The sequence below is a fragment of the Cetorhinus maximus genome, chromosome 5 (genome assembly GCF_964194155.1).
Source record: "Cetorhinus maximus chromosome 5, sCetMax3.hap1.1, whole genome shotgun sequence".
In the NCBI taxonomy this organism is placed as follows: domain Eukaryota; kingdom Metazoa; phylum Chordata; class Chondrichthyes; order Lamniformes; family Cetorhinidae; genus Cetorhinus; species Cetorhinus maximus.
In genome coordinates, this window is record NC_135883.1 from 172799280 (window position 1) to 172822902 (window position 23623).

General features: G+C 44.9%; 1 protein-coding gene across 2 annotated transcripts in view; it reads right to left on the bottom strand.

Moving 5' to 3' along the window:
- Positions 1-3353: 3353 nt before the first annotated feature.
- Positions 3354-23623, bottom strand: part of LOC144681091 (epoxide hydrolase 1-like) — a 48456-nt gene continuing 28186 nt past the window's right edge. For both annotated transcript variants that reach the window (XM_078542816.1, XM_078542815.1), the window contains exons 2-9: positions 22165-22360; positions 21116-21296; positions 16978-17205; positions 11276-11405; positions 8827-9041; positions 8095-8203; positions 5472-5597; positions 3354-3822 (exon numbers count right to left, since the gene is read on the bottom strand). In XM_078542816.1, coding sequence (XP_078398942.1) covers positions 3618-3822; positions 5472-5597; positions 8095-8203; positions 8827-9041; positions 11276-11405; positions 16978-17205; positions 21116-21296; positions 22165-22344 — 1374 coding nt within the window. In that variant the 5' untranslated portion in view covers positions 22345-22360 and the 3' untranslated portion in view covers positions 3354-3617. The remainder of the gene's footprint in view (positions 3823-5471; positions 5598-8094; positions 8204-8826; positions 9042-11275; positions 11406-16977; positions 17206-21115; positions 21297-22164; positions 22361-23623) is intronic.

Consider the following 23623-nt stretch of genomic DNA (forward strand, 5'->3'; position numbering starts at 1 on the left):
TAAATGGAGTGAATGAAATGATTGTCCTGTGTATGCTGGACAAACAGAATCCTTACCTGTGTGGATTTCTCAGTAACACTATCAGGTTGAAGACTGTCAGCTTGTAAACTGCCGTGTTTCACACAGCTGGACAACCAAAATGGCACCAGCCCAGCAGAAGTCAGAATTCCATTTGCTACCTCTCTCAATTTTCCCTGTCTTCACCCAACACTTGAAATTTCCCACTCATGCCTGTGGTCATTCTGCACTCCATAGAAACATAGAAAATAGGAGCAGGGGGAGGTAATTTGGTCCTTCGAGCCTGCTCCACCATTCATTATGATCATGGCAAATCCTCTATCTCAACACCGTACTCCTGCTCCCTCCCCATACCTCTCGACACCTTTACAGTCTAAATCTATTTCCTTCTTAAATATATTCAGTGACTTGGCCTCCACAGCCTTCTGTGGCAGAGAATTCCATAGGTTCACTACGCTCTGAGTGAAGAAGTTGCTCCTCATCACAGTCCCTAAATGGTCTGCCCTGTATCCTGAGACTGTGACCCCTTGTTGTAGACCGCCCCCCCAGCCAGAGGAAACATCATCCCTGCATCCAATCTATCCATCCCTGTCAGAATTTTATATGTTCCAATGAGCTCTCCTCTCATTCTTCTAAACTCCAATGAATACAGGCCTAGTTGACCCAATCTCTCCTCAAACGACAATCCTGCCATCTCAGGAATCAGTCTGGTGAACCTTCACTGCTCTCCCTCTGTGGCAAGTATATCCTTTGAGATAAAGAGACCAAAACTCCACACAATACTCCAGGTGCGGACTCCTCAAGGCCCTGTATAGCTGCAATAAGACATCCTTACTCCCATACTCAAGTCCTCTCACAATGAAGGCCAACATACCATTTGTCACCTTAACTGCTTGCTGCACCTGCATGCTTGCCTTCAGTGATTGGTGTACAAGGACACCCAGGTCCTTTTGGACATCAACATTTCCCAATCTATCACCATTTAAATAATACTCTGCCATTCTGTTTTTCCTACCGAAGTGGATAACTTTGCACTTATCCACGTTTTGCTGCATCTGCCATGTATGTTCCCACTCATTCAACCTGTCCACATTACCTTGAAGCCTCTTAATACCCTCCTCATCGCTCACATTCCCACTGAGTTTCATGTTGTCAGCTCCTACTTCACCAAATTCTATAACTTCACCTCATCTGCAGTCTGCACTGGACTCATCCTTCTATTCTGCAACTTGCAATATTGTATGCACTACAAAATTATGATACACTATTTAAAACCACTATACAAATTCAAATCTTTCCTTCCCTCTTCATCAGCTGTTCCTTATCCTGAGACATTGTCCACCCTCACTTTGAAATATTCCATCAATCACCCCTTTGCTGTCCAAACTCACTTCTTTAAGGCTGTGGAAAGTCTCATGCGGGTCACTGTTCACGGCTACACTGAGAACACACCGCTACACTCCTCAATCACCACCCTCCTACACTCCTCAATCACCACCCTCCATTCCTGTCATCTGACTGCCCATCCAACATCCAATTCCAGGTGAGCCAAACATCCCTGCAATTCTGCACTGGTTACAACTGAGGACATCTTTCTTATTCCTAGCTGAATCGTCATGCCCCAGCTCCCAATCCTCTTCCAGTTGTTCTCAAACTTCAGATTCATACCTCACTTCCTATCTCAAACATTCCTGTTCACCTACAACCCCTGTCCACACTCGCACTGTCTCCACATATTGGCTTCCAAATCCTCAAACATGTGGTAGAGAAGCACTTTGTCCAGGTTGTTCAAATATATCTGTGTCTGTGTTGCCTCTTTCCATCTTCCTCATGAGAAGATCCAAATGTAAGTCTGTAATGAATATCAGCATCCAAAGTAGGAAGAGTCATTCTCAGCCAGGACACCACTGGGCTCAATGCCCTGAAGGAAAGGGTGGCCAGAATTCTTCCTTTTGACAACCATACAGAGGAAATGCTTCAAGTCCCACTCCAGAGACTTCAGCATCGAATCTAGACTGACACTCCAGTGCAGTACTATAAGGACCAAACAACTAAACACATGCAAAGGAATTTGATGACAGTGGGGGAAGGGTGTGTTCTGCTGCCCCCACTCTCGCGGCTGATTTTGCATGGTCCCAGAGGCAAGGAGGATCCAAGACATCGAGGTAGCTTGGTAGCTGCAGAGAATGGCCAATACAGGGTGGAAATGCCGAATGGCCAATGCAGAGTGGAAATGCCGAATGGCCAATACAGAGTGGAAATGCCAAATGGCCAATACAGGGTGGAAATGCCGAATGGCCAATACAGAGTGGAAATGCTGAATGGCCAATACAGGGTGGAAATGCCAAATGGCCAATACAGGGTGGAAATGCCGAATGGCCAATGCAGGGTGGAAATGCCGAATGGCCAATACAGAGTGGAAATGCCGAATGGCCAATACAGGGTGGAAATGCCGAATGGCCAATACAGGGTGGAAATGCCGAATGGCCAATACAGGGTGGAAATGCCGAATGGCCAATGCAGGGTGGAAATGCCGAATGACCAATGCAGGGTGGAAATGCCGAATGGCCAATACAGGGTGGAAATGCCGAATGGCCAATGCAGGGTGGAAATGCCGAATGACCAATGCAGGGTGTTTCTCTTTTTTCACCCTTTATGGCAGTCCACACTGCATTACCATTGGGTACAGAATACTTGTAGGCATCTTCATGCCACAACAGACTTAGTTTTGTGCCTCCAACATCCGTCTTTTCGCTAAGGTCGAGGTTGACAGGGTTCACCATGACATGACTTGAAGTCAGAGGCTTTAGATTCAGAGACTTCCAATCAGAGATTAGCCTCCTTTTTGCTCATGAGGCATTAGCTAGGATCCATCTGACAAACAATATGGTCGCCTCCCAATCTTTGAAGTGAGGGAGTGCTGCACTGTCGCAGGTGCCGTTTTTTGGATGAGGTGGCACAAAAGACCCCAAAGCAGTATTTTGAAGAACAGCAAGGGAGTTATCCCCAGTGTCCTGACCAATGTTTGTCCCTCAAATGAACATCACAAAAACAGATTTTCTGGTCGTTATGATATTGCCGTTTGTGGGAGCTTGCTGTGCACAAATTAGCTGTCATGTTTCCTAAATTAGTACAGCGACTATACGTTGAATCTACTTCGTTGGCTGTGAAGCTACTTAGGACATCATGAGATTGTGAAAGGCACTATATAAATGCAAATCTTTCTTTCTTTCTAAAACAAGAGATCAGGTTAATTCTGAACGGTATTGCAGTGAGAATCAGTGAGAACAGCTGGCAGTTGGGGACAGTGATTTTAAAACACAAAATGGCAACTGTTTTCAGGAATGTCTTCTTTATTTTCCAATCTGTCATTGAAATAATTTCAAGGAAATCAGAAACAGGATCTGACAGTGAAAACTGAACCCAACTTCTTCAGTAGGGTAGAAAGTGTTTAATTTTCTAATCTTCAGTGATTAAATGTTATTAAGCTTGTGAATGACAGAGGCTGGTTTCTAGCATTGATTATCAGATAGCTCTTCACTTTCCCCAAGGTACAGGGATCACATTACCAAACACACAAAAACGCTTATCTGGAATTTTCAGCTGCTCTTTTCCACAGTTCGGACAAAGTGCTGGAGATGCTCAGCCAACAGTTTAGGCTCCTCAAAGGCTGCAAAGTGGCCCCCAAGGGACATGTAGGAGTAGGTCACAATCTTCTTGTACTTCTGCTTGGCCCAAACCAGTGGGATGTGCATCAACTCATTGGGAAACGCAGCTAATCCGGCAGGAACATAGACTCCGACTCTGGAAGAGAAAAAGGAAAGAGAGAAGGGCGGAAAAAGCAGACGTGCAAACCACCATGAGATAATGAGGAGGAGAGCTTCATCAGAGCCTGAGGGACAGGGAGACAGGTTTCAGGGGAATCATAACAAGCCTCACACTTGTATAGCACCATTAACATCCCGACAAGATTCACAAGAGATTATCAAAACAAAGTTAACACCAGGGAAATTAAGGGAATATCACAACAGATGATCAAAGCTTAGTCAAAGAGGTGGGTCTTAAGGACATTCTTAAAGAAGGAAAGTGAGGTGGAGAGGTTTAGAGAGAGAATTCCAGCTTCCTTTACATTATTCCATCAAACACTCCTAGGACAGGTACAGCACAGGGTTAGATACAGAGTAAAGCTCCCTCTACACTGTCCCCATCAAACACTCCCAGGACAGGTACAGCACGGGGTTAGATACAGAGTAAAGCTCCCTCTACTCTGTCCCATCAAACACTCCTAGGACAGGTACAGCACAGGGTTAGATACAGAGTAAAGCTCCCTCTACACTGTCCCCATCAAACACTCCCAGGACAGGTACAGCACAGGGTTAGATACAGAGTAAAGCTCCCTCTACACTGTCCCCATCAAACACTCCCAGGACAGGTACAGCACAGGGTTAGATACAGAGTAAAGCTCCCTCTGCACTGTCCCATCAAACACTCCCAGGACAGGTACAGCACAGGGTTAGATACAGAGTAAAGCTCCCTCTGCACTGTCCCATCAAACACTCCCAGGACAGGTACAGCACAGGGTTAGATACAGAGTAAAGCTCCCTCTGCACTGTCCCATCAAACACTCCCAGAGCAGTTACAGTATGGAGTTAGATACAGAGAAAGGCTCCTTTCTACACTGTCCCCATTAAACACTCCCAGGACAGGTACAGCACGGGTTTAGATACAGAGAAAGGCTCCTTTCTACACTGTCCCCATTAAACACTCCCAGGACAGGTACAGCACAGGTTTAGATACAGACTAAAGCTCCCTCTACACTGTCCCATCAAACACTCCCAGGACAGGTACAGCACGGGGTTAGATACAGAGAAAAGCTCCCTCTACACTGTCCCCATCAAATACTCGCAGGGCAGGTACAGCACGGGCTTAGATACAGAGTAAAGCTCCCTCTACACTGTCCCATCAAACACTCCCAGGACAGGTACAGCACGGGGTTAGATACAGAGTAAAGCTCCCTCTACACTGTCCCCATCAAATACTCGCAGGGCAGGTACAGCACGGGCTTAGATACAGAGTAAAGCTCCCTCTACACTGTCCCCATCAAACACTCCCAGGGCAGGTATAGCACGGGGTTAGATACAGAGTAAAGTTCCCTCTATACTGTCCCCATCTCAGAATATGCACCCCAATTGCACCAGTACAATGTGGTTGTTAACAAGTCGACCAGGTGGGGCATTCACTGTTCTAGTTTTCTCCCTTTCAGCAGGTACCTGAGATTTTCAACCGTGAATAATCTGAGAGTAGCCACCACACAGGCCAATGGCATGAAACGGTGGATTGGGTTAGGTGGGAGAGTAGCACTGGGCTGGTGCCTGTTGATTGGATTTGGGCCTGAAGCATTGACCTTATCACACAGTTCATGTTCATGCAGCAGGAATTATCTCATCACTCACTTGGCATCAATCCGGTTCCTGAAATCTATCCCCATGTTCTCTTTGTACATGCGCATGGAGGAGGTAATCGAGCCCGTCACCCAGTAGATCATCACATTGGTGAGAAGCTCATCCAGAGAGAATTTTCTGGGATTGGAACAGGGGTCGGGGTGAAAGGTCAGAAAGACAAAAACAGAAGTCCAGTTTATATTAATGGATAGCTTTGCTGGGGGGTCATTATCAGGAACACGAATATGCTTCTCCTGTTCTGCTGTGTCTTTCCAGTATTTAATGTTTCCAATTCAGAACTCTAATTTCCCATATATTTTTCTTTTAAAATAGAAGTTTAGTAGGTGGGTGTGTCTTAGTTGGATTAAAGCCAGCTAGTCTACGTGCTTTGATGTGTACAAGTTTTGATATGTAAGAGAGATAGCGGCGCATTTGCATTTTTTGAATAGAGCATTCACAAAGTGGGGTGAAAACTTGATGCCTATCTAGCAGATACCAAGCCATATGTTTATATTACTAATAAAATTGGTACTACAAAAGGGGTTTCATTGTTAAAAGGTGAAGTTCAAAGAGGCTGGTGAGACAATGAGAATTTGAATTCGATCGATGGTGGTAGGTATAACTTCAGTAGTTTTCGGGTGTGGAGAGCAGAGGCAATGTGAGATCAAAGGCAGCTGTAAGCCTCTAACTGGCTCCACGGTGAAAGAACCTCACTTTGAATTCGTAAGGTGAAAATTCTCTGTCTGGTGTTTTGGTTAAGTCTACGGGTTGATGTTGCCTGAATGGAGATTAATTTGGGAAATTGTTAAAAGTTGATAGTAATTTGTAGCCATGTGTATTTATTTTAACATGTGTAAATTAATAAAATGTTTCAATTAGTTCAACGTAAAACCTTGAGAATTAGTGGCCTGATTCCTGAATTTAGAGTCGCATCTCAAACATAACACTTAAAATTATAGGTTATGACAGTTGTTTAAAGTTTCCCTCTGGGATTTTTAAATAACACCACTTTACCAACTGCTTCACTCATAACAGATGGAAGCAGAGACAATGAATGATTTCAAAAGGAAATTGGATGGGCAATTGAGGGAAGCAAACTTACTGGGCTATGGGGATAGAGTGAGGAAAATGGGACCGATTGGATTACTCTGCAAAGAGCCAGTATGGACTTGGTGGGCTGAATGGCCTTTGTGTTCAGGGTCTTGGACAGTCTGGAAAGAGGAGGTAAAGGGACAGGTGTAACACATCCTGCGATTGCATGGAAAAGTGCCATGGGAAGGGGATGAGGTATTGGGATGATAGAGGAGTGGACCATGGTGTCAGGGAGGGAACAGTCCCTTTGGAATGCTGACAGGGAGGGGAGGGCAAGATGTATTTGGTGATGGCAGCACCTATGGTACCTTCCCATGCAATTGCAGGAGGTATAACAACTGCCCTTTTACCTCCTCTCTGCTCACTATCCAAGGCCCCAAACAGGTGAAGCAGTGATTTACTTCTTTCAATTTCATTTCCTGTATTCACTGCTCACCATGTGGTCTCCTCTACACTGGGGAGACCAAACGCAGACTAAGTGGCTGCTTTGCGGAAGATCTCTGCTCACTCCACAAACCTGACCCCGACCTTCTCGTCGCTTGCCCTTTTAATTCAACATCTTGCTCACATTTCAGTCTTCTGTCTGCTACGACATTCCAGTGAAGCTCAACGCAAACTGGAGGAACAGCACCTCATCTTCCGATTAGGCACTTTACAGCCTTCTGGACTGAATATTGAGTTCAACAACTTCAGACCAAGAACTCTCTCCTCTATTTTGATCATTTATTTCCCCCAAGTGCCAGTTCGTATCTTGTTTTCATGCTTTTGCTTCCAGACAGAGCTACTCTACCACTGTACTATTAACACCTATCTGGACTAATAGTTTGTTTCTTTACTACTACCATGACCACTCCCTTTGCCTTTTTTTCCATGACACCTTTGATATTTAACCATCGCCGTTTCTAACCTATGGCATACTTCCCCCTTTCTTTCACCTGACCCACCCCCACTTTTTCAACAGCATAAGATCCATCACATTTCTACCTCTCTTCAGTTCTGATGAAGAGTCATATTGGACTTGAAATATTAACTGTTTGTCTCTCCACAGATGCTGCCAGACCTGCTGAGATTTTTTAGCATTTTGTTTCGATTTCAGATCTCCAGCATCCAGAATATTTTGCTTCTACTGCAGTTGTATGAAAGTTAATAATCTTTTAGTACTTTTAGTTTAGCTGTTCATTCTCACTTTGTATTCTTCCATTGGACCTTCACTATTCCCCAATGTCACACTCCATTACTTTGGTGTGCTACAAACTAACTGATTTGAAGTTTTTTCCCTCCCAAGCGATCAAATCCCTACTATTGGCTGGACTGAGATCAGTTAATCCAGCACAGAGCAGGGGTGGGACCTGGGGTCTTGCTACTCTGTGTAATTCAGTACCATACCAGGCAGTTCACTGGGCACTCGGGGAGATCAGTCTTGTGTCAGTCGGGTATACTTTTACTTGTCACCTATTGTCTTTAGTTCAAATATTTCACATCACCACATCTCCAAGAATCTCTGGAGGGAGCAATAAGAGCTGACAGTATATCAATCTCCCACCTCGTGAGCCCTCCATCATCAAGATCCCGGAAATCTTTGCTGGTCCAGGTTGAAAACTTCTCCAGTATATAAGCAGCCAAACCCACCGGGGAGTCATTCAGTGCACAGCCTGGTAAACACAGAGTGAAGGTAATATTGTGCCTCAATTCTGGTTATCTGTTATCCTAGATATAAACCCCCTGAGCCCCTCGATTACATTCTAGTTGTAACTCACTCCCAGGTATCTGTTATTCTATATATAAACCACCTGAACCCATGGATTACATTCCAGTTTCCAAAACTGTGACCGCTATCATCTAGAAGGACAAGGGCACTTTCAAGTTCCCTCCAAGTCACTCACCATCCTAAATTGGAAATATATTGCCATTCCTTCACCGTCGCTGGATCAAAATCTTGGAATTCCCTTCCTAACAGCACTGTGGGTGTACCTACACCACATGGACTGCAGCAGTTCAAGTAGGCAGCTCACCACCACCTTCTCAAGGGCAACTAGGGATGGGCAATAAATGCTGGCCCAGCCAGTGAAGCCCACATCCCGTGAAAGAATTTTTAAAAAGCTTGTTACTCACTCCTGAGTATCTATTATCCTAGATATAAAACCCTCAAAGCTCTCAATTAGATTTCAGCCTGTAACTCACTCCCAGGTATCCTTATTCTGTATATAAATGCCCGAGACCCTTGATTAAATGCTGGCTGTTCACCCCTGGGTCTTCATGACTTTCAAACACCTACCTGGAGTGTCCGGTTTAGTTCCCTGAATGTGCATGTAGCCTGTCTCCCTCAGCAATTCATGGACATTCCTTTCAACAAACGGATATATTCGCTTAACGTCATTCTGTGTGAATCCAACCAAGGAAGGCAAGTACTTCCCGAGGAGGAGGGAGGGAAGTATGTTCATTCCCATCCTGGAAACCGGGAAGAAATTCAAGTGGATTCCTTTAACATTCCTGTAAGTGGAGGGGCCAGACACAGTTAACAAAGGCAGGAGAAATGGACGCAGAATATAGCCAACACCTTCCATCCATCCCTGGCACCCTCCTCCATCCTGGGCACCCTCCTCCTACCCGTGGACACCTTCTACACACCAGGGCACCCTTTAACATCCCAGGCAGCCATGAGTCTTACCAGGCACACTCTACCCATTGAAGAGTACCCTCTATCAACACCAAGCACTCGCTACCCAGTTTGGGCATCGTCTACCCACCCCTTCTTCCTAGCCACTGAGCACCCTCTAGCCACCCAGAAACACCGTCTGCTCATTCCAGGGCACCCTCTAACCACCCAAGGGGCAGTCTCTACCCACACCAGGGTTAGCCTCTACCCACGCTGGGACACACTCCACCGTCCTCCTCCCCAACCTAATCCAATCTACCTAATCTAACCAAACCCAATCTACCCCAACCCAACCCAATCTACCCCAACCCAACCCAATCTACCCCAACAGGTACAGCCAGCGAGTCAGAGTCCAAAATCAACCCCCCTCACAGAATCTCACAGTGCAGAGGCAGCCCTTCGGCCCATCGAGGCTACACCGACATGTGAGAAACACCTGACCTACTTACCTAATCCCATTTACCAGCACTTGGCCCATAGTCTTGAATGTTATGACGTGCCAAGTGCTCATCCAGGTACTTTTTAAAGGATGTGAGGCAACCCGCCTCCACCACCCTCCCAGGCAGTGCATTCCAGATTGTCACCACCCTCTGGGTAAAAAGGTTTTTCCTCACATCCCCCCTAAACCTCCTGCCCCTCACCTTGAACTTGTGTCCCCTTGTGACTGACCCTTCAACTAAGGGGAACAGCTGCTCCCTATCCACCCTGTCCATGCCCCTCATAATCTTGTACACCTCGATCAGGTCACCCCTCAGTCTTCTCTGCTCCAACAAAAACTACCCAAGTCTATCCAACCTCTCTGCATAACTTAAATGTTTCATCCCGGGCAACATCCTGGTGAATCTCCTCTGCACCCCCTCCAGTGCAATCACATCCTTCCTATAATGTGGCGACCAGAACTGCACACAGTACTCCAGCTGTGGCCTCACCAAGGTTCTATACAACTCCAACATGACCTCCCTTCTTTTGTAATCTATGCCTCGATTGATAAAGGCAAGTGTCCCGTATGCCTTTTTCATCACCCCACTAACATGTCCCTCCAGAGATCTATGGACACACCCGCCAAGGTCCCTTTGTTCTTCAGAACTTCCTAGTGTCATGCCATTCATTGAATAATTCCTTGACAAATTACTCCTTCCAAAGTCTATCACCTCACACTTTTCAGGGTTAAATTCCATCTGCCACTTATCTGCCCACTTGACCATCCCATCTATATCTTCCTGTAGCCCAAGACACTCAACCTCACTGTTAACAACCCGGACAATCTTTCTGTAATCCGCAAACTTACTAATCCTACTCCCCACATAGTCATCTATGTCATTTATATAAATGACGAATAACAGGGGACCCAGCACAGATCCCTGTGGTACGCCACTGGACACTGGCTTCCAGTCACTAAAGCATCCTTCTGTCATCACCCTCTGTCTCCTACAACTAAGCCAATTTTGAATCCACCTTATCAAATTACCCTGTATCCCATGTGCATTTGCCTTCTTTATAAGTCTCCCATGTAGGACCTTGTCAGAGGCTTTGCTGAAATCCATATAAACTACATCAACTACACTACCCTCATCTACACACCTGGTCACCTCCTCAAAAAATTCAATCAAATTTGTTAGGCATGACCTCCCTCTTCAAATCCTGCCTCTATCCTTAGCCCCTCCATGCCCTCCCCTCCTCACTACTCTCCACCCAATCCACAACCCCCTTCAAGTTCCCTCCTTCATCACATCACACCCCTCCCACTATTCTCTACCCACTCCCACCTATCCAACACCTCACCAACGTCACACACTCCTCCCCAAACCGACCCCCAGACTTTCTGTTCCTCCACCCTCTTCTCCCTGTCTCCACTCCACCCCTTTCCCTCTCCAATCCCGACACTACCCTCTCCCAACGATTTCCTTCCCTAACCCCATCCCAATACCCATCATCGCCACCCTTACTCCACCCCCCCGACTTTCCCCCACCCATTCCTTTGCCCACCCACCTCGCCCATCCCAAGCCTCTCCTTTCCACCACTTAATGTTAGATGATGTGTATTTTCTTCAGTAGCTGAAAGACTTACTCTGGTTTCATCTGGGCCATGTTAGTGGAGATCAGGGCACCCCAGTCTCCACCCTGAACGTAGAACTTATGGAACCCCAGACGCCGCATGAGCTTACAAAACACACGAGCAGCAGCAATGGAGTCAAAGCCTGGAATCAGCAAATGTCACAAGACTTAATATCTCCCTGATCAAAGTCATCCAGTCGCACAAACTCAACCCACCCAATCTACCCCAACCCAACCCAACCTCCCCCAACCCAACCTCCCCCAACCCAACCTCCCCCAACCCAACCTCCCCCAACCCAACCTCCCCCAACCCAACCTCCCCCAACCCAACCTCCCCCAACCCAACCTCCCCTAACCCAACCTCCCCCAACCCAACCCAATCTCATCCAATCCACCCAATATACCCCAACCCAGCCCAATATACCCCAACCCACCCAATCTCCCCTAACCCAGCCTAATCTACCCCAACCCAGCCCAATCTACCCCAACCCAGCCCAATCTCACCCAACACATCCAATCTACCCCAACCCAAACTCAACTGATAGTGACTGCCTTTGACATCAAGGCAACATTTGACCAAGTGTATCATCAAGGAGCCTGAGCAAAACTGATAAGAATTAGGGGGAAACTCTCCACTTTTTGGAGTCATACCTAACACAAATGAAGATGGTTGTGGCTGACGGAGGTTAATCATCTCCATTTGTTTTTATTCATGGGATGTAGCGTCACTGGCCAGGCCAGTATTATTTACCCATCCCTAGTTCAGAGGGCATTTAAAAATCAATCACATTGCTGTGGGGTCACATGTAGGCCAGGCCAGGTAAGGATGGCAGATTTCCTTCCCTAAAGGACATTAGTGAACCAACAATCGACAATGGTTTCATGGTCATCATTAGGCTTTTAATTCCAGATTCTTACTGAATTCAAATTCCATCCACCATGGCAGGATCCGAACCCGGATCCCCAGAGCATTACCCTGGGTCTATGGATTACTAGTCCGGCGACAATACCACTACACCATTGCCTCCCCCACAGGACATCACTGCAGAAGTTCCTCAGGGTAGTGTCCTCGGCCCAACCATCTTCAGCTGCTTCATCAATGACCTTCCTTGCATCAGAAGGTCAGAAGCGGGGATGTTCGCTGATGATTGCACAAAGTTCAGAACCATTCGCGACTCCTCAAAGACTGAAGCAGTCCATGTCCAAATGCAGCAAGACCTGTACAATATCCAGGCTTGGGCTGACAAGTGGCAACAAAAATTCATGTCACACAAGTGTCAGGCAATTACCATCTCCAACTAGAAAGAATCTAGTCATTGTTCTGGGGGTTACCATTGACCAGAAATTGAACTGGACTAGCCATATAAATACTGTGGCTGCAAGAGCAGGTCAGAGTCCAGGAATCCTGTGATGAATAATTCACCTCCTGACTCTCCAAACCTGTCCAGCAACCACAAGGCACAAGTCAGGAGTGTAATGGAATACTCCCCACTTGCCTGGATGAGTGCAGCTTCCACAACACTCAAGAAGCTTGACACCGTCCAGGACAAAGCTGTCCACTTGATTGGCACCACATCCACAAACATTCACTCCCTCCACCACCGATACACAATAGCAGCAACGTCTACAATCTGCAAGATGCACTTGCCAAGCCTCCTTAGGCAGCATCTTTCAAACTCACGACCACTACCATCTAGAAGGACAAGGGCAGCAGACACGTGGGAACACCACCACCTGGAAGTTCAAGCCGCTCACCATCCTGACTTGGAAATTTAACACACTACCCTGAGGAAATGTCGCTGGGGCAAAATCCTGGAGCCTCCTCCCTAACAGCCTATGCCACATGGACTGCAGCAGTTCAAGAAGGCAGCTCATCACCACCTTCTCAAGGGCAATTAAGGATCGGCAATAAATGCCAGCCTAGCCAGCGACGTCCATATCCCATGAATGTCTGAAATAAAAACCCAACCCAATCTATTCCAATTCACCCAATCTACCCCAACCTAACCAACCCAATCTACCCCACCCCAACCCAAGCCAATCTACCCCAACCCAACCCAAGCTCACTCCCAATATTATATCAATGACTTGGATGAAGGGATAAAGTAAATTGTAGCCAAATGGTAGTCCAGAGGCCCAGGCTAATGCTCTGGGGACACAAGTTCAAATCCCACTGTGGCAGCTAGTGGAATTTGAATTCAGTTAATAAATCTGGAATATAAAACTATTCTCAGTAATGATGGCCATGACAACTATCATCGATTGTAGTAAAAACCCATCTAGTTCACTAACGTCCTTTAAGGAAGGAAATCTGCCATCCCTATCCAGTCTGGCCTTCATCTTACTCCAGGCCCACAGCAATGTGGTTGATTCTTAACTTCCCTCTTAAATGGCCTATCAAGCCACTCAGTTTCAAGGGCAATTAGGGATGGGCAACAAATGCTGGCCTTGCCAGCCAAACCCACATCCCGTGAATGAATAAAGAAAAAAAATTGCTGATGATACAAAGATAGAAAGGAAAGCAAGTTGTGAGGAGGATACAAAGAGTCTGCAAAGGGATAATGGGTAAGTTAAGTGAATGGGCAAAAAAATTGGCAGCTGGAGTATAATGTAGGAAAATGTGAGGTTATCTACTTTGTTAGGAGGAATAAAAAAGCAGAATATCATTTAAATGGAGAGAGACTGCAGAATGGTGTTGTACAGAGGGATCTAGGTGTCCTTGTAAATGAAACACAAAAAGTTAGCTTGCAGGTACAGCAAGCGATTAGGAAGACATATGAAATGTCTGCTTTTATTGCAAGGAGGATGGATTATAAAAGTTTTACTACAATTGTACAGGCCATTGGTAAGACCCCACCGAGAGTACTGTGTACAGATTTCTTTATTTCAGGAAGGATAGATACACTTGCATTAGAGGAAATTTAGGGAAGGTTCACGAGGTTGATTCCTCAGATGAAGGTTTTTTTTTATTACTTCGTTCACTGATGTGGGCTTTGAGACTAAGCCAGCATTTATTTCCCATCCCTAATTGTCCTTGAGAAGGTGGCGGTGAGCTGCCTTCTTGAACCACTGCAGTCCATGTGGTGTGGGTACACCCACAGTGCTGTTAGGAAGGGAGTTCCAGGATTTTGACCCAGTGACAGTGAAGGAACGGCGATATATTTCCAAGTCAGGATGGTGAGTGACTTGGAGGGGAACTTCCAGTGGTGGTGTTCCCATCTATCTGCTGCCCTTGTCCTTCTGGGTGGTAGGTGTCGTGGGTTTGGAAGGTGCTGTCAAAGGAGCCTGGGCAGAATTCCCAGACTCTGATCTGCTCTTGTAGCCACAGTATTTATAAGGCTGCTTCAGTTCAGTTTCTGATCAAGGTAACTCCAGGATGTTTGTAGTGGGGATTCAGTGATAGTAATGCCATTGAATGTGAAGAGGAGATGGTTAGATTCTCTCTTGAAGGAAGTGGTCATTTCCTGACAGTTGTGTGGTGTGAACGTTTTTTGCCACTTATTAGCCGAAGCCTGGATATTGTCCAGGTCTTGCTGCATTTGGCCATGGACTGCTTCAGTATCTGAGGAGTCGCGAATGGTGCTGAACATTGTATAATCATCAACAACCATGCCCACTTCTGACCTTATGATGGAAGGAAGGTTAGTAATGAAGCAGCTGAAGATGTTTGGGCCTCAGACACTACCCTGAGGAACTCCTGCAGTGATGTTCTGGGACTGAGATGAGTGACCTCCAATAACCACAACGATCTTCCTGAGCTAGGTATGACTCAACTCTTGGAGAGTTTTCCCCCTGATTCCCATTGACTTCAGTTTTACTAGGGCTCCTTGATGCCACACGCAGTTAACTAATGCCTTGGTGTCCAGGGCAGCCACTCTCACCTCACCTCTTGAGTTCAGCTCTTTTGTCCATATTTGAATCAAGGCTGTAATGAGGTCAGGAGTGAGTGGCCCTGCGGAACCCAAACTAAGCATCAGCGAGCAGGTTATTGCTGAGTAAGTGCCACCTTATAGCACTGTCGACAACAGTTGTCATCGCTTGGCTGATGATCAATAGTAGGCTGAATGGGTGGTAATTGGCCAGGTTGTATTTGTCCTGTTTTTCTGTGGACAGAACATACCTGGGCAATTTTCCACATCGCCGAGTAGATAGCAGTGCTGTAACTTATCTTAGGTTGTCTTATGAGGAAAAGTTCAGCAGTTTGGACTGATACACATTGGATGAGAGGTGAACTTATTGAGTTATATAAGATTCTGAGGGGCACTGAAAGGCTAGATGCTGAGAGGATGTTTCCTCTTGTGGGGTACTCTAGAACTGGGGGACACAGTTTAAAAATAAGGGGTCTCCCACTTAAGACAGAGATGAGGAGGAATTTCCTTCACTCAAAGGGTGGTTAGTCTTTGGAACTCTCTTCGACAGAAAGCAGTGGAGGCTGAGTCACTGAATATACTCAAGGCTGAGTTAGACAGGTTTTTGATCGACATGGGAGTCAAGGATAATGGGGTACAGACAGGAAAGCGGAGTTAAGGCCACAGTCAGATCAGCAACGATCTTAGTGAATGGCAGAGTAGGCTCAAGGGGCCGAATGGCCTGCTCCTATTTCTTATTTAAGATAACCCAACCTCACTTAATCCAACCCACATCACCCTAATTCAACCACCCCAATCCAACTTCATCCCAATCCAATCCCCCTCCCAACCCCAACCCAGCCTCACTTAGTCCAACCCACAACACCCTAATCCAACCCCGTCAATGTACTGGAAAGATTTACAGGTTGATAGTCAACCTGTCTGGCCACGTTGTGCACACACCTTTCGTGGCCATCAAGTCCTGAAATGGGACTTGAACCCAGAGCTTCTGTCCCAGAGGTAGGAACACTACCACTGCACCACAAGACCTCCAACTAAACCCCTATCCATGCTAATATATCACCCCTAGCACCACAAGCTCTTGTGCAGTAACCTTTCATGTGACATCTCACTCAATGCCTTTTGGACATCCAAATACATTACATCTACTGGTTCCCCTTTATCCACCTGCTTGTTACATCCTCAAAGGACTCTGATAAATTCACCAAACACAATTTTTTTTCACAAAACCATGTTGGGTCTGCTAATTGTATTATGATTTTCTAAATGTCTTGCTACCATCTCCTTAATAATGGATTCTAGCATTTTCCTAAAGACAGATGTTAGACTAACTGGCCTATAGCTTCCTGCTTTCTGTTTCCCTCCTTTCTTGAATAGCAATGTTATAGTTGTGGTTTTCCAGTCCGCTGGGACCTTTCCAGAATCTAGGGAACTTTGGAAGATTACAACCAATTCATCCACTATCTCTGCAACCTCTTCTTTTAGAACCCTAGAATGCAGACCGTCAGATCCAGGGGCTTGTCAGCCTTTAGTCTCAGTAGTTTTATTTGTATTTATGTTACAGATCAGTCACAATCTCATTGAATGGCAGAACAGACCCGAGGAGCTAAATGGACTTCTCCTATTCCTATGTACCTTGGGATAGAGCCAGAGTATATTCCAACCAATTCCTCAACAGATCCTCATACAATGCTTCCTCTCAGTTGTATTACAGCATTGAGTGTCAGAACCCAAGTGGGATAGAGATAAACCAGAGGACGAGATTCCTTTGGAAAGCATTGATGGAAGCTGGGAGCAGGTGGGCACCAAGGCATTTTTGGCTCGGGGGTCCCTGAGGGAGACTCACCTTTCTTGCCTGGCGCCTCCGAGAAGCCGTAGCCTGGGATGGATGGACAGACGACCTCAAAGGTTTCCTGCTCACTCAGGCTGTGACTGGCTGGATCAGTCAGTTGAGGGATGATCTTGTAGAACTCATAGAAAGACCCTGGCCAGCCATGGATCATCATCAGTGGTACAGCAGTCTGTCCCTGAGGCAGGTGGGGAGGCTTCACATGGACAAAATGGATATAAATTCCTGGAAAACCAAGCGATGCAGAGGTTAAAGATCAACATTGTCAGCTTTCTGCAAGAACAATTTTTATTTATATCGTACATTTAACAGAGTAAAATGTTCCAAGGTGCTTCTCAGCGACTCTCATCTCTCACTGAGCCCTCTCCCCCACTACCTTATCCTAAAATAAATCAGGTCAGTAAGCTTTGCTCTTCCCCAATATGTAGGAAATATTCAAACAAAGTTCCCACCCCAGATCGCTGGAAGACTTGAGTTTATAAGCTTGGTTGGCACTCCAGTGCCATAGAGTAAGAGCTGTGTTATTGGAGGTGCCCATTATCAGGTGAGATGCTACACTGAGTTCCTGTCTGTCTGTTCAGCTACCTGTTCTCAATTGAAGAAGAGCGGGTAGTTCTCCCTTTGTTCCTCTCTGTGACAACAGCACCAAAAGTAGATGATCTGGTCCTTGGGCTCATGAAGGAGTGGCCATTTTGCTGGGCTAACATCCACTGGCTTGTTCAAGGGGCCATTTCAAAAAGACAGACAGGAAGGAAAGGATGGTGGGGTAGCTTTGTTAGTACGAGATGGAATAAGTACGATAGCAAGAAATGATCTTGGATCGGAAGATGTAGAATCCATATCGGCGGAGGTAAGAAATGACAAGGGGAAGAGGACACTGGTGGGAGTAGTCTATAGGCCCCTGAACAGTAGCTATGCTATCGGACAGAGAATAAATCAGGAAATAATGGAGGGCCTATGTAAAAAGCGTAGTATATTAATCATGGGTGATTTTTATCTCCATGTAGATTGGGAAAATTGAATTGGCAGGAGCAAGAATTCATAAAGTGTATTTGGGACAGTTTCCTAGAACAATATGTTGTGGATCCAACAGGGATCAGGCTATTTTGGATCTGGTAATGTGTAATGAAGCAGATTTAATAAATGATCTCAGAGCAGAACCCCTAGGAAACCATAACACGGTGGAATTTGGCATTCAGTTTGAGAGTTCGGAAACATATGTGCTAAACTTAAATAAGGGTAATTACAAAGGAATGAGGGCAGGGTTGGCTGGAGTGGACTGGGAAAGGAGTTTAGCAGAAAAGATGGTTGATGAACAATGGCAGACGTCTAAGAAAATAGTTCATGACTCAAAACAAAGATATATCCCAGTGAGGAAGAAGGATTGTAGGAAGGGGATAAACCAACCATGGTTAACCAAGAAAGTTAAGCATAGTATCAAAGTGAAAGAAAAAACATACAATGTGGCAAAGGTTATTGGTAAACCAAAGGATTGGGAAAGTTTTAAAAGCCAACAGAAGATGACCAAAAAATAAATAAAGAGGGAGAAAATAAATTTTGAGAGTAAACTAGCAAGTAATATAAAAACGGACAGTAAGAGCTTCTTTAAATATATACAAAGGAAGAGAGAGGCCAAATTCAATATAGGCTCCTTAGTGAATGAGGCTGGGGAAATAATAATGGGGAACCAGGAAATGGCAGAGGAGTTGAATAAATACTTTGCATCAGTCTTCACGGTAGAAGACATTAATAGCATTTCAAAAATACTAAATAATCATGGGGCAAAACGGGGGGAGGAAATAAATAATTATCACCAGAGAAAGTACTGGAGAAACCAATGAGGCTAAAGGCCGATAAGTCCCCTGGACCTGATGGTTGCATCCTAGGATATTAAAAGAAGTAGCTACAGAGATAGTGGATGCATCGGCAGCAATCTTCCAAGAGTCCTCCAATTCTGGAAAATCCCAGAGGATTGGAAAACTGCCAATGTAACATCTTTATTCAAAAAGAGAGGGAGACAAAAAACAGGTAACTATAGGCCAGTTAGCTTAACATCCGTCGTTGGGAAAATGTTGGAGTCTGTTATAAAGAATGTAATAGCAGAGCATTTAGAAATGTATAATATAATCAAGCAGAGTCAGCATGGCTTCCTGAAGGGGAAATCATGCCTGACAAATTTATTAGAATTCTTTGAGGAGGTAACAAGCAGGATTGATAAAGGGGAACCAGTAGATGTAATATATTTGGATTTCCAAAAGACGTTCAATAAAGTACCGCACATAAAGCTATTTAATAAGGTAAGAGCCCATGGTGTGGGGGGTAGTATATTAGCATGGGTAGAGGACTGGCTAACTAATAGAAGACAGAGAGTAGGGATACAGGGGGCATTTTCAGGATGGCAACCTGTAACTAGTGGAGCGCCACAGGGATCAGTGCTGGGGCCACAATTATTTACAATATATATTAATGATTTTGATGAGGGAAATGAATGTACTATCGCCAAATTTGCAGATGACACCATAATAGGTGGGAAGGCAAGTGGTGAGGATGACACAAGGAGTCGACAGAGGGATATAGACAGGTTAAGTGAGTGGGCCAAAAACATGGCAGATGGAATATAATGTGGGAAAGTGTGAGGTTCTGCACTTTGGCAGGAAGAATAGAGGAGCTGAATATTATTTAAATGGAGAAAGACTGAAGAAAGCTGCAGCAGAGAGGGATTTGGGGGTCCTTGTGCATGAATCCCAAAAAGCTAACATGCAGGTTCAGCAGGTAATAGGGAAGACAAATGTAATGTTGGCCTTTATTTCAAAGGGAATGGAGTATAAAAATAGAGAAGCCTTGCTAAAACTATACAAGGCACTAGTTAGACCACACCGAGAATACTGTGAACAGTTTTGGTCCTTTATCTAAGGAAAGATGTACTGGCATTGGAGGCAGTCCAGAGAAAGTTCACTAGGTTGATCCCGGGTATGGAGGGATTTTCTTATGAGGAAAGGTTGAGAAGGTTAGGCCTGTACTCATTGGAGTTTAGAAGAATGAGACACAAACTTATTGAAACATAAGATTCTTAGTGGGCTTGACAGGGTAGATGTTGAGAGGTTGTTTCCCCTAGTGGGAGAGTCTAGGACCAGAGGGCATAATCTCAGAGTAAGAGAGTGTCCACTTAAAACAGAGATGAGGAGGAATTTCTTTTCTCAGAGGGTAGTGAATCTGTGGAATTCTTTACTGCAGAGGGCTGTAGAGGCTGGGTCGTTAAGTATATTCAAGGCTGAGATGGACAGATTTTTAATCAGTAAGGGAATCAACGGTTATGGAGAAAAGACAGGAAGGTGGAGTTGAGTATCAGATCAGCCATGATCTCATTGAACGGCAGAGCAGACTCTATGGGCCAAATGGCCAACTTCTGTTCCTACGTCTTATGGTATTTCTGGTCTTATTGTATACCTGGACAATGAATGTCAGCTAGACTTCTCAGGCAGGGGGCTGGAGAGATGGTCTCAGCCCAGCCCAACCAAATCCTCATCTGATGCCGACATATTCCAGCTGGGATCACGAGAAAATGATCAGGTTAGGAACTTGGTGTCACCTGAGTGACAAAACCTGACCACTAATTTCCAGGCTACCCGTGAGCAAGACCAGCTGTTGAGGTACTGTTCTTTATGGATGGGACAGCTCCGAATGTCAGGCTGCAATGTAACACTCTGGAAATCCTCTGTGCCATTTGTACACCAGCCATTCAGTTCAAGGAAAGACCCTTGGATCCCAGGTCACCAATTCTAATTGGACATATTCTTTGAGATTTCATCCATCACATCACCTGGTCAAACAGCCTTCTCACCATCTCCAATACTTTTAAAACAAGGGTTCAAATAAAATGAAAAAGATCCATTTTGTTTTAACATGGCAATGATTTCATTCACCTCCCACTTCCCTGCCTCTGGTCATGTCCAGACGATGAATCTTCAATTCCTGGAGTCGATTTTTTTACCCTGTTCAGGGTACAAGTGACCCTTGACAACTAGGATTCCCGGTTGCAACCAATATCATCTCCTGAATCCTCCCAATGTTCTAACTATGCTGGGAATCACCCAGCACCATCCCTGTACCCACCACACACTGCAGCCAAACCCACCTTCAATTCTGGTTCTGAAATGCGGGAAACGGTTTAGAAACTCCAGCTGTTTCTTCCAGTCATAGTCCTTCCTCCAATAAGAGACCACCTTCCTCAGGTAGGTGGAGTTAAAACCATAGTGAAACCTGCTGTCCTCCAATGGTGGAGTGAAGCGAGTCTTGTCCAGACGAAAGTGCAGGTCCTGAAACGTACCACATCTAAATGCATTGCATTGCATCCAATACAGGCCTGTACACTGACACACATCAGCACCAACCACCAAATCAACTTTAAGCATTTAAAATAAATCTTATGATAAAGCCGATCTGAATTCAAGCAGAAAATCAGGGTCTGAGGAAGAGTACCATATCCATCTCTAGGTGACCAGCTTTATTAATCACACTATTAGCAAACCAGTTACTGGCCCTATTACCAGTACCTTTAATTATGAGGCCTATTACAAGCACCTGCTCAGTTTCTAGTACTATTACCAGTTCCGTTACTGGCTATATTACTACCAGTTACCATGATTATTACTACCATTATGAGCAGTTCTGCTACCAGTACAGTCAGCAGTTGCCTTCCGTGCCCGGTGGGCACCGCGGGGACTGGGGTGTTTTGTTGACCCCTTTAATCACATCTTAGTTTGATGTTTTTAAGGTTCCTTTAAAAGTTTTTCCTTGATTTTACAGCTGACCTGACTTAGGGGCTGTGCTTGATTTCTCCCTTGTTTTTGTTAATTTAGTTTATTGTTTTGACTCAAAAGAGTTACAGTCAGCAGTTTTGTGGCTTGCTCAATTGCTAGTTGCTGGTCTGTAACTATTTCTACAACTGGTCTGTTGCTGGTTCTATTACAGGTCAAGTAATGGTTCTATTGCTGGTTCTGCTTCTAGTTCTATTCCAGTCTATACCGATTCTATTACTAGTCAGTAACTGGTTCCATCACTGTTTCTGTTACCAGTTTTAATACTGATCTTTGGTCAGTCGGTTCTTTACTGGTTCTGTTACTAATTTTATTACTGGTTGTGTTACTAATTTTATTACTGGTTCTGTTGCAGTTCAATAATTACCTGGATCATCTCCTCCGATGTTTCAATTGTGAATGGGTGGATTTTTTCATCCTCCTCTGTATCCTGTCGCTGGCTGGCTCCCCACCAGCCATCCCCTTCTGGGATAGACTTCGGGTTCGCAGAGAAAAAGTAGTAATAGAGGAAAGCTCCAACTGCTATGGTGAAGATCAGGAGGAACATGATGGAATGACAGAATCTGAGAGGGAGGAGAACCAAAGTTTAATGAGTGAAACAACACTTTACACATCAGCTCAAAACACAATCAGCAGCTCAGGGAAATGACCACAGATACCTCAGCAGTCACATTGAACCAGTGGCTGTCACAGCACCAGGGATAGATAAACTGACGGTAATCATGGGGAACTTTAATTTTCATACAGATTGGAAAAACCAACGTTGCGGTAAAAGTGTGCAGGGCAAGTTTATGGAATATTTCAAGATGGTATTCTTTATTAGTATGCCAAGGAACCATCTAGGGAAGAGGCTATTTTACATCTAGTATCATGCAATGAGACAGAGTTAATTAAGAACTTTGTCGTAAAACAGTCACTAGGGAAGAGTGATCATTATATTTTGCGTTGGATTTGAAAATGATTTAGTTAAGTCTGAAAATAGGATCTTGAATTTAAACAAAGCAAACTGAGGACCAAGTTGGCTAACATGGATTGGCAAACTAGATTAAAATATATGACAGTGGATAGCAATGCAAACATTTCAAGAAATAATTCATAATTCACAAATACACACTCCTTTACGGAATTAAACACCTCATGGAAAGCGTTGGCCAATTGTGGCTTATAAGAGAAGTTTGAGATAGTGCTGGATTAAAGGGAGAAGTTGATTGTGTTGTCAATGTAGTAGTCAGCATGAGGAATGGCGAGATCTTACAATTCAGCAAATGATGACCAAAAAATTGATAAAGAGAGAAAATAGAATGAGATTAAACTTATAAAAGACATTAAAAATTGTAAAAGCTTTTCTAAGTGTCCAAAAAGTAAGAGATTAACAAAAGTACGTGTGGGTCCCTACCAGGCAGAGACAGGAGCTGGGGAGTGTTGTTCTTTAGTCTGCAGTTAGGTGACTGTGACATGCTGTTACTTAGTAAACTAAGATAAAAGCAAAATACTGCAGATGCTGGAAACCTGGAACAAAAACAGAAAATTCTGGAAAATCTCAGCAGGTCTAACAGCTTCTGTGGAGAGAAAAACAGAGTTAATGTTTCAAGTCCGTCTGACTCTTCTTCAGAGCTGATCAGCTAATTAGACAGGATGGCAGTGACTGCAGCGTGTGAGATATGTGTTTGCAGGTTGAGCAACATTGGCTTAGAGTTACTAAGCTGGTGTCAATGAATTGAACCCATCTCCCCAGAGCATTAGCCTGGGCCTCTGGATTACCAGTTCAGTGACATTACCACTACACAACCGTCTTCCCCTAGAACTTTTACAAAGAACACAGAAAA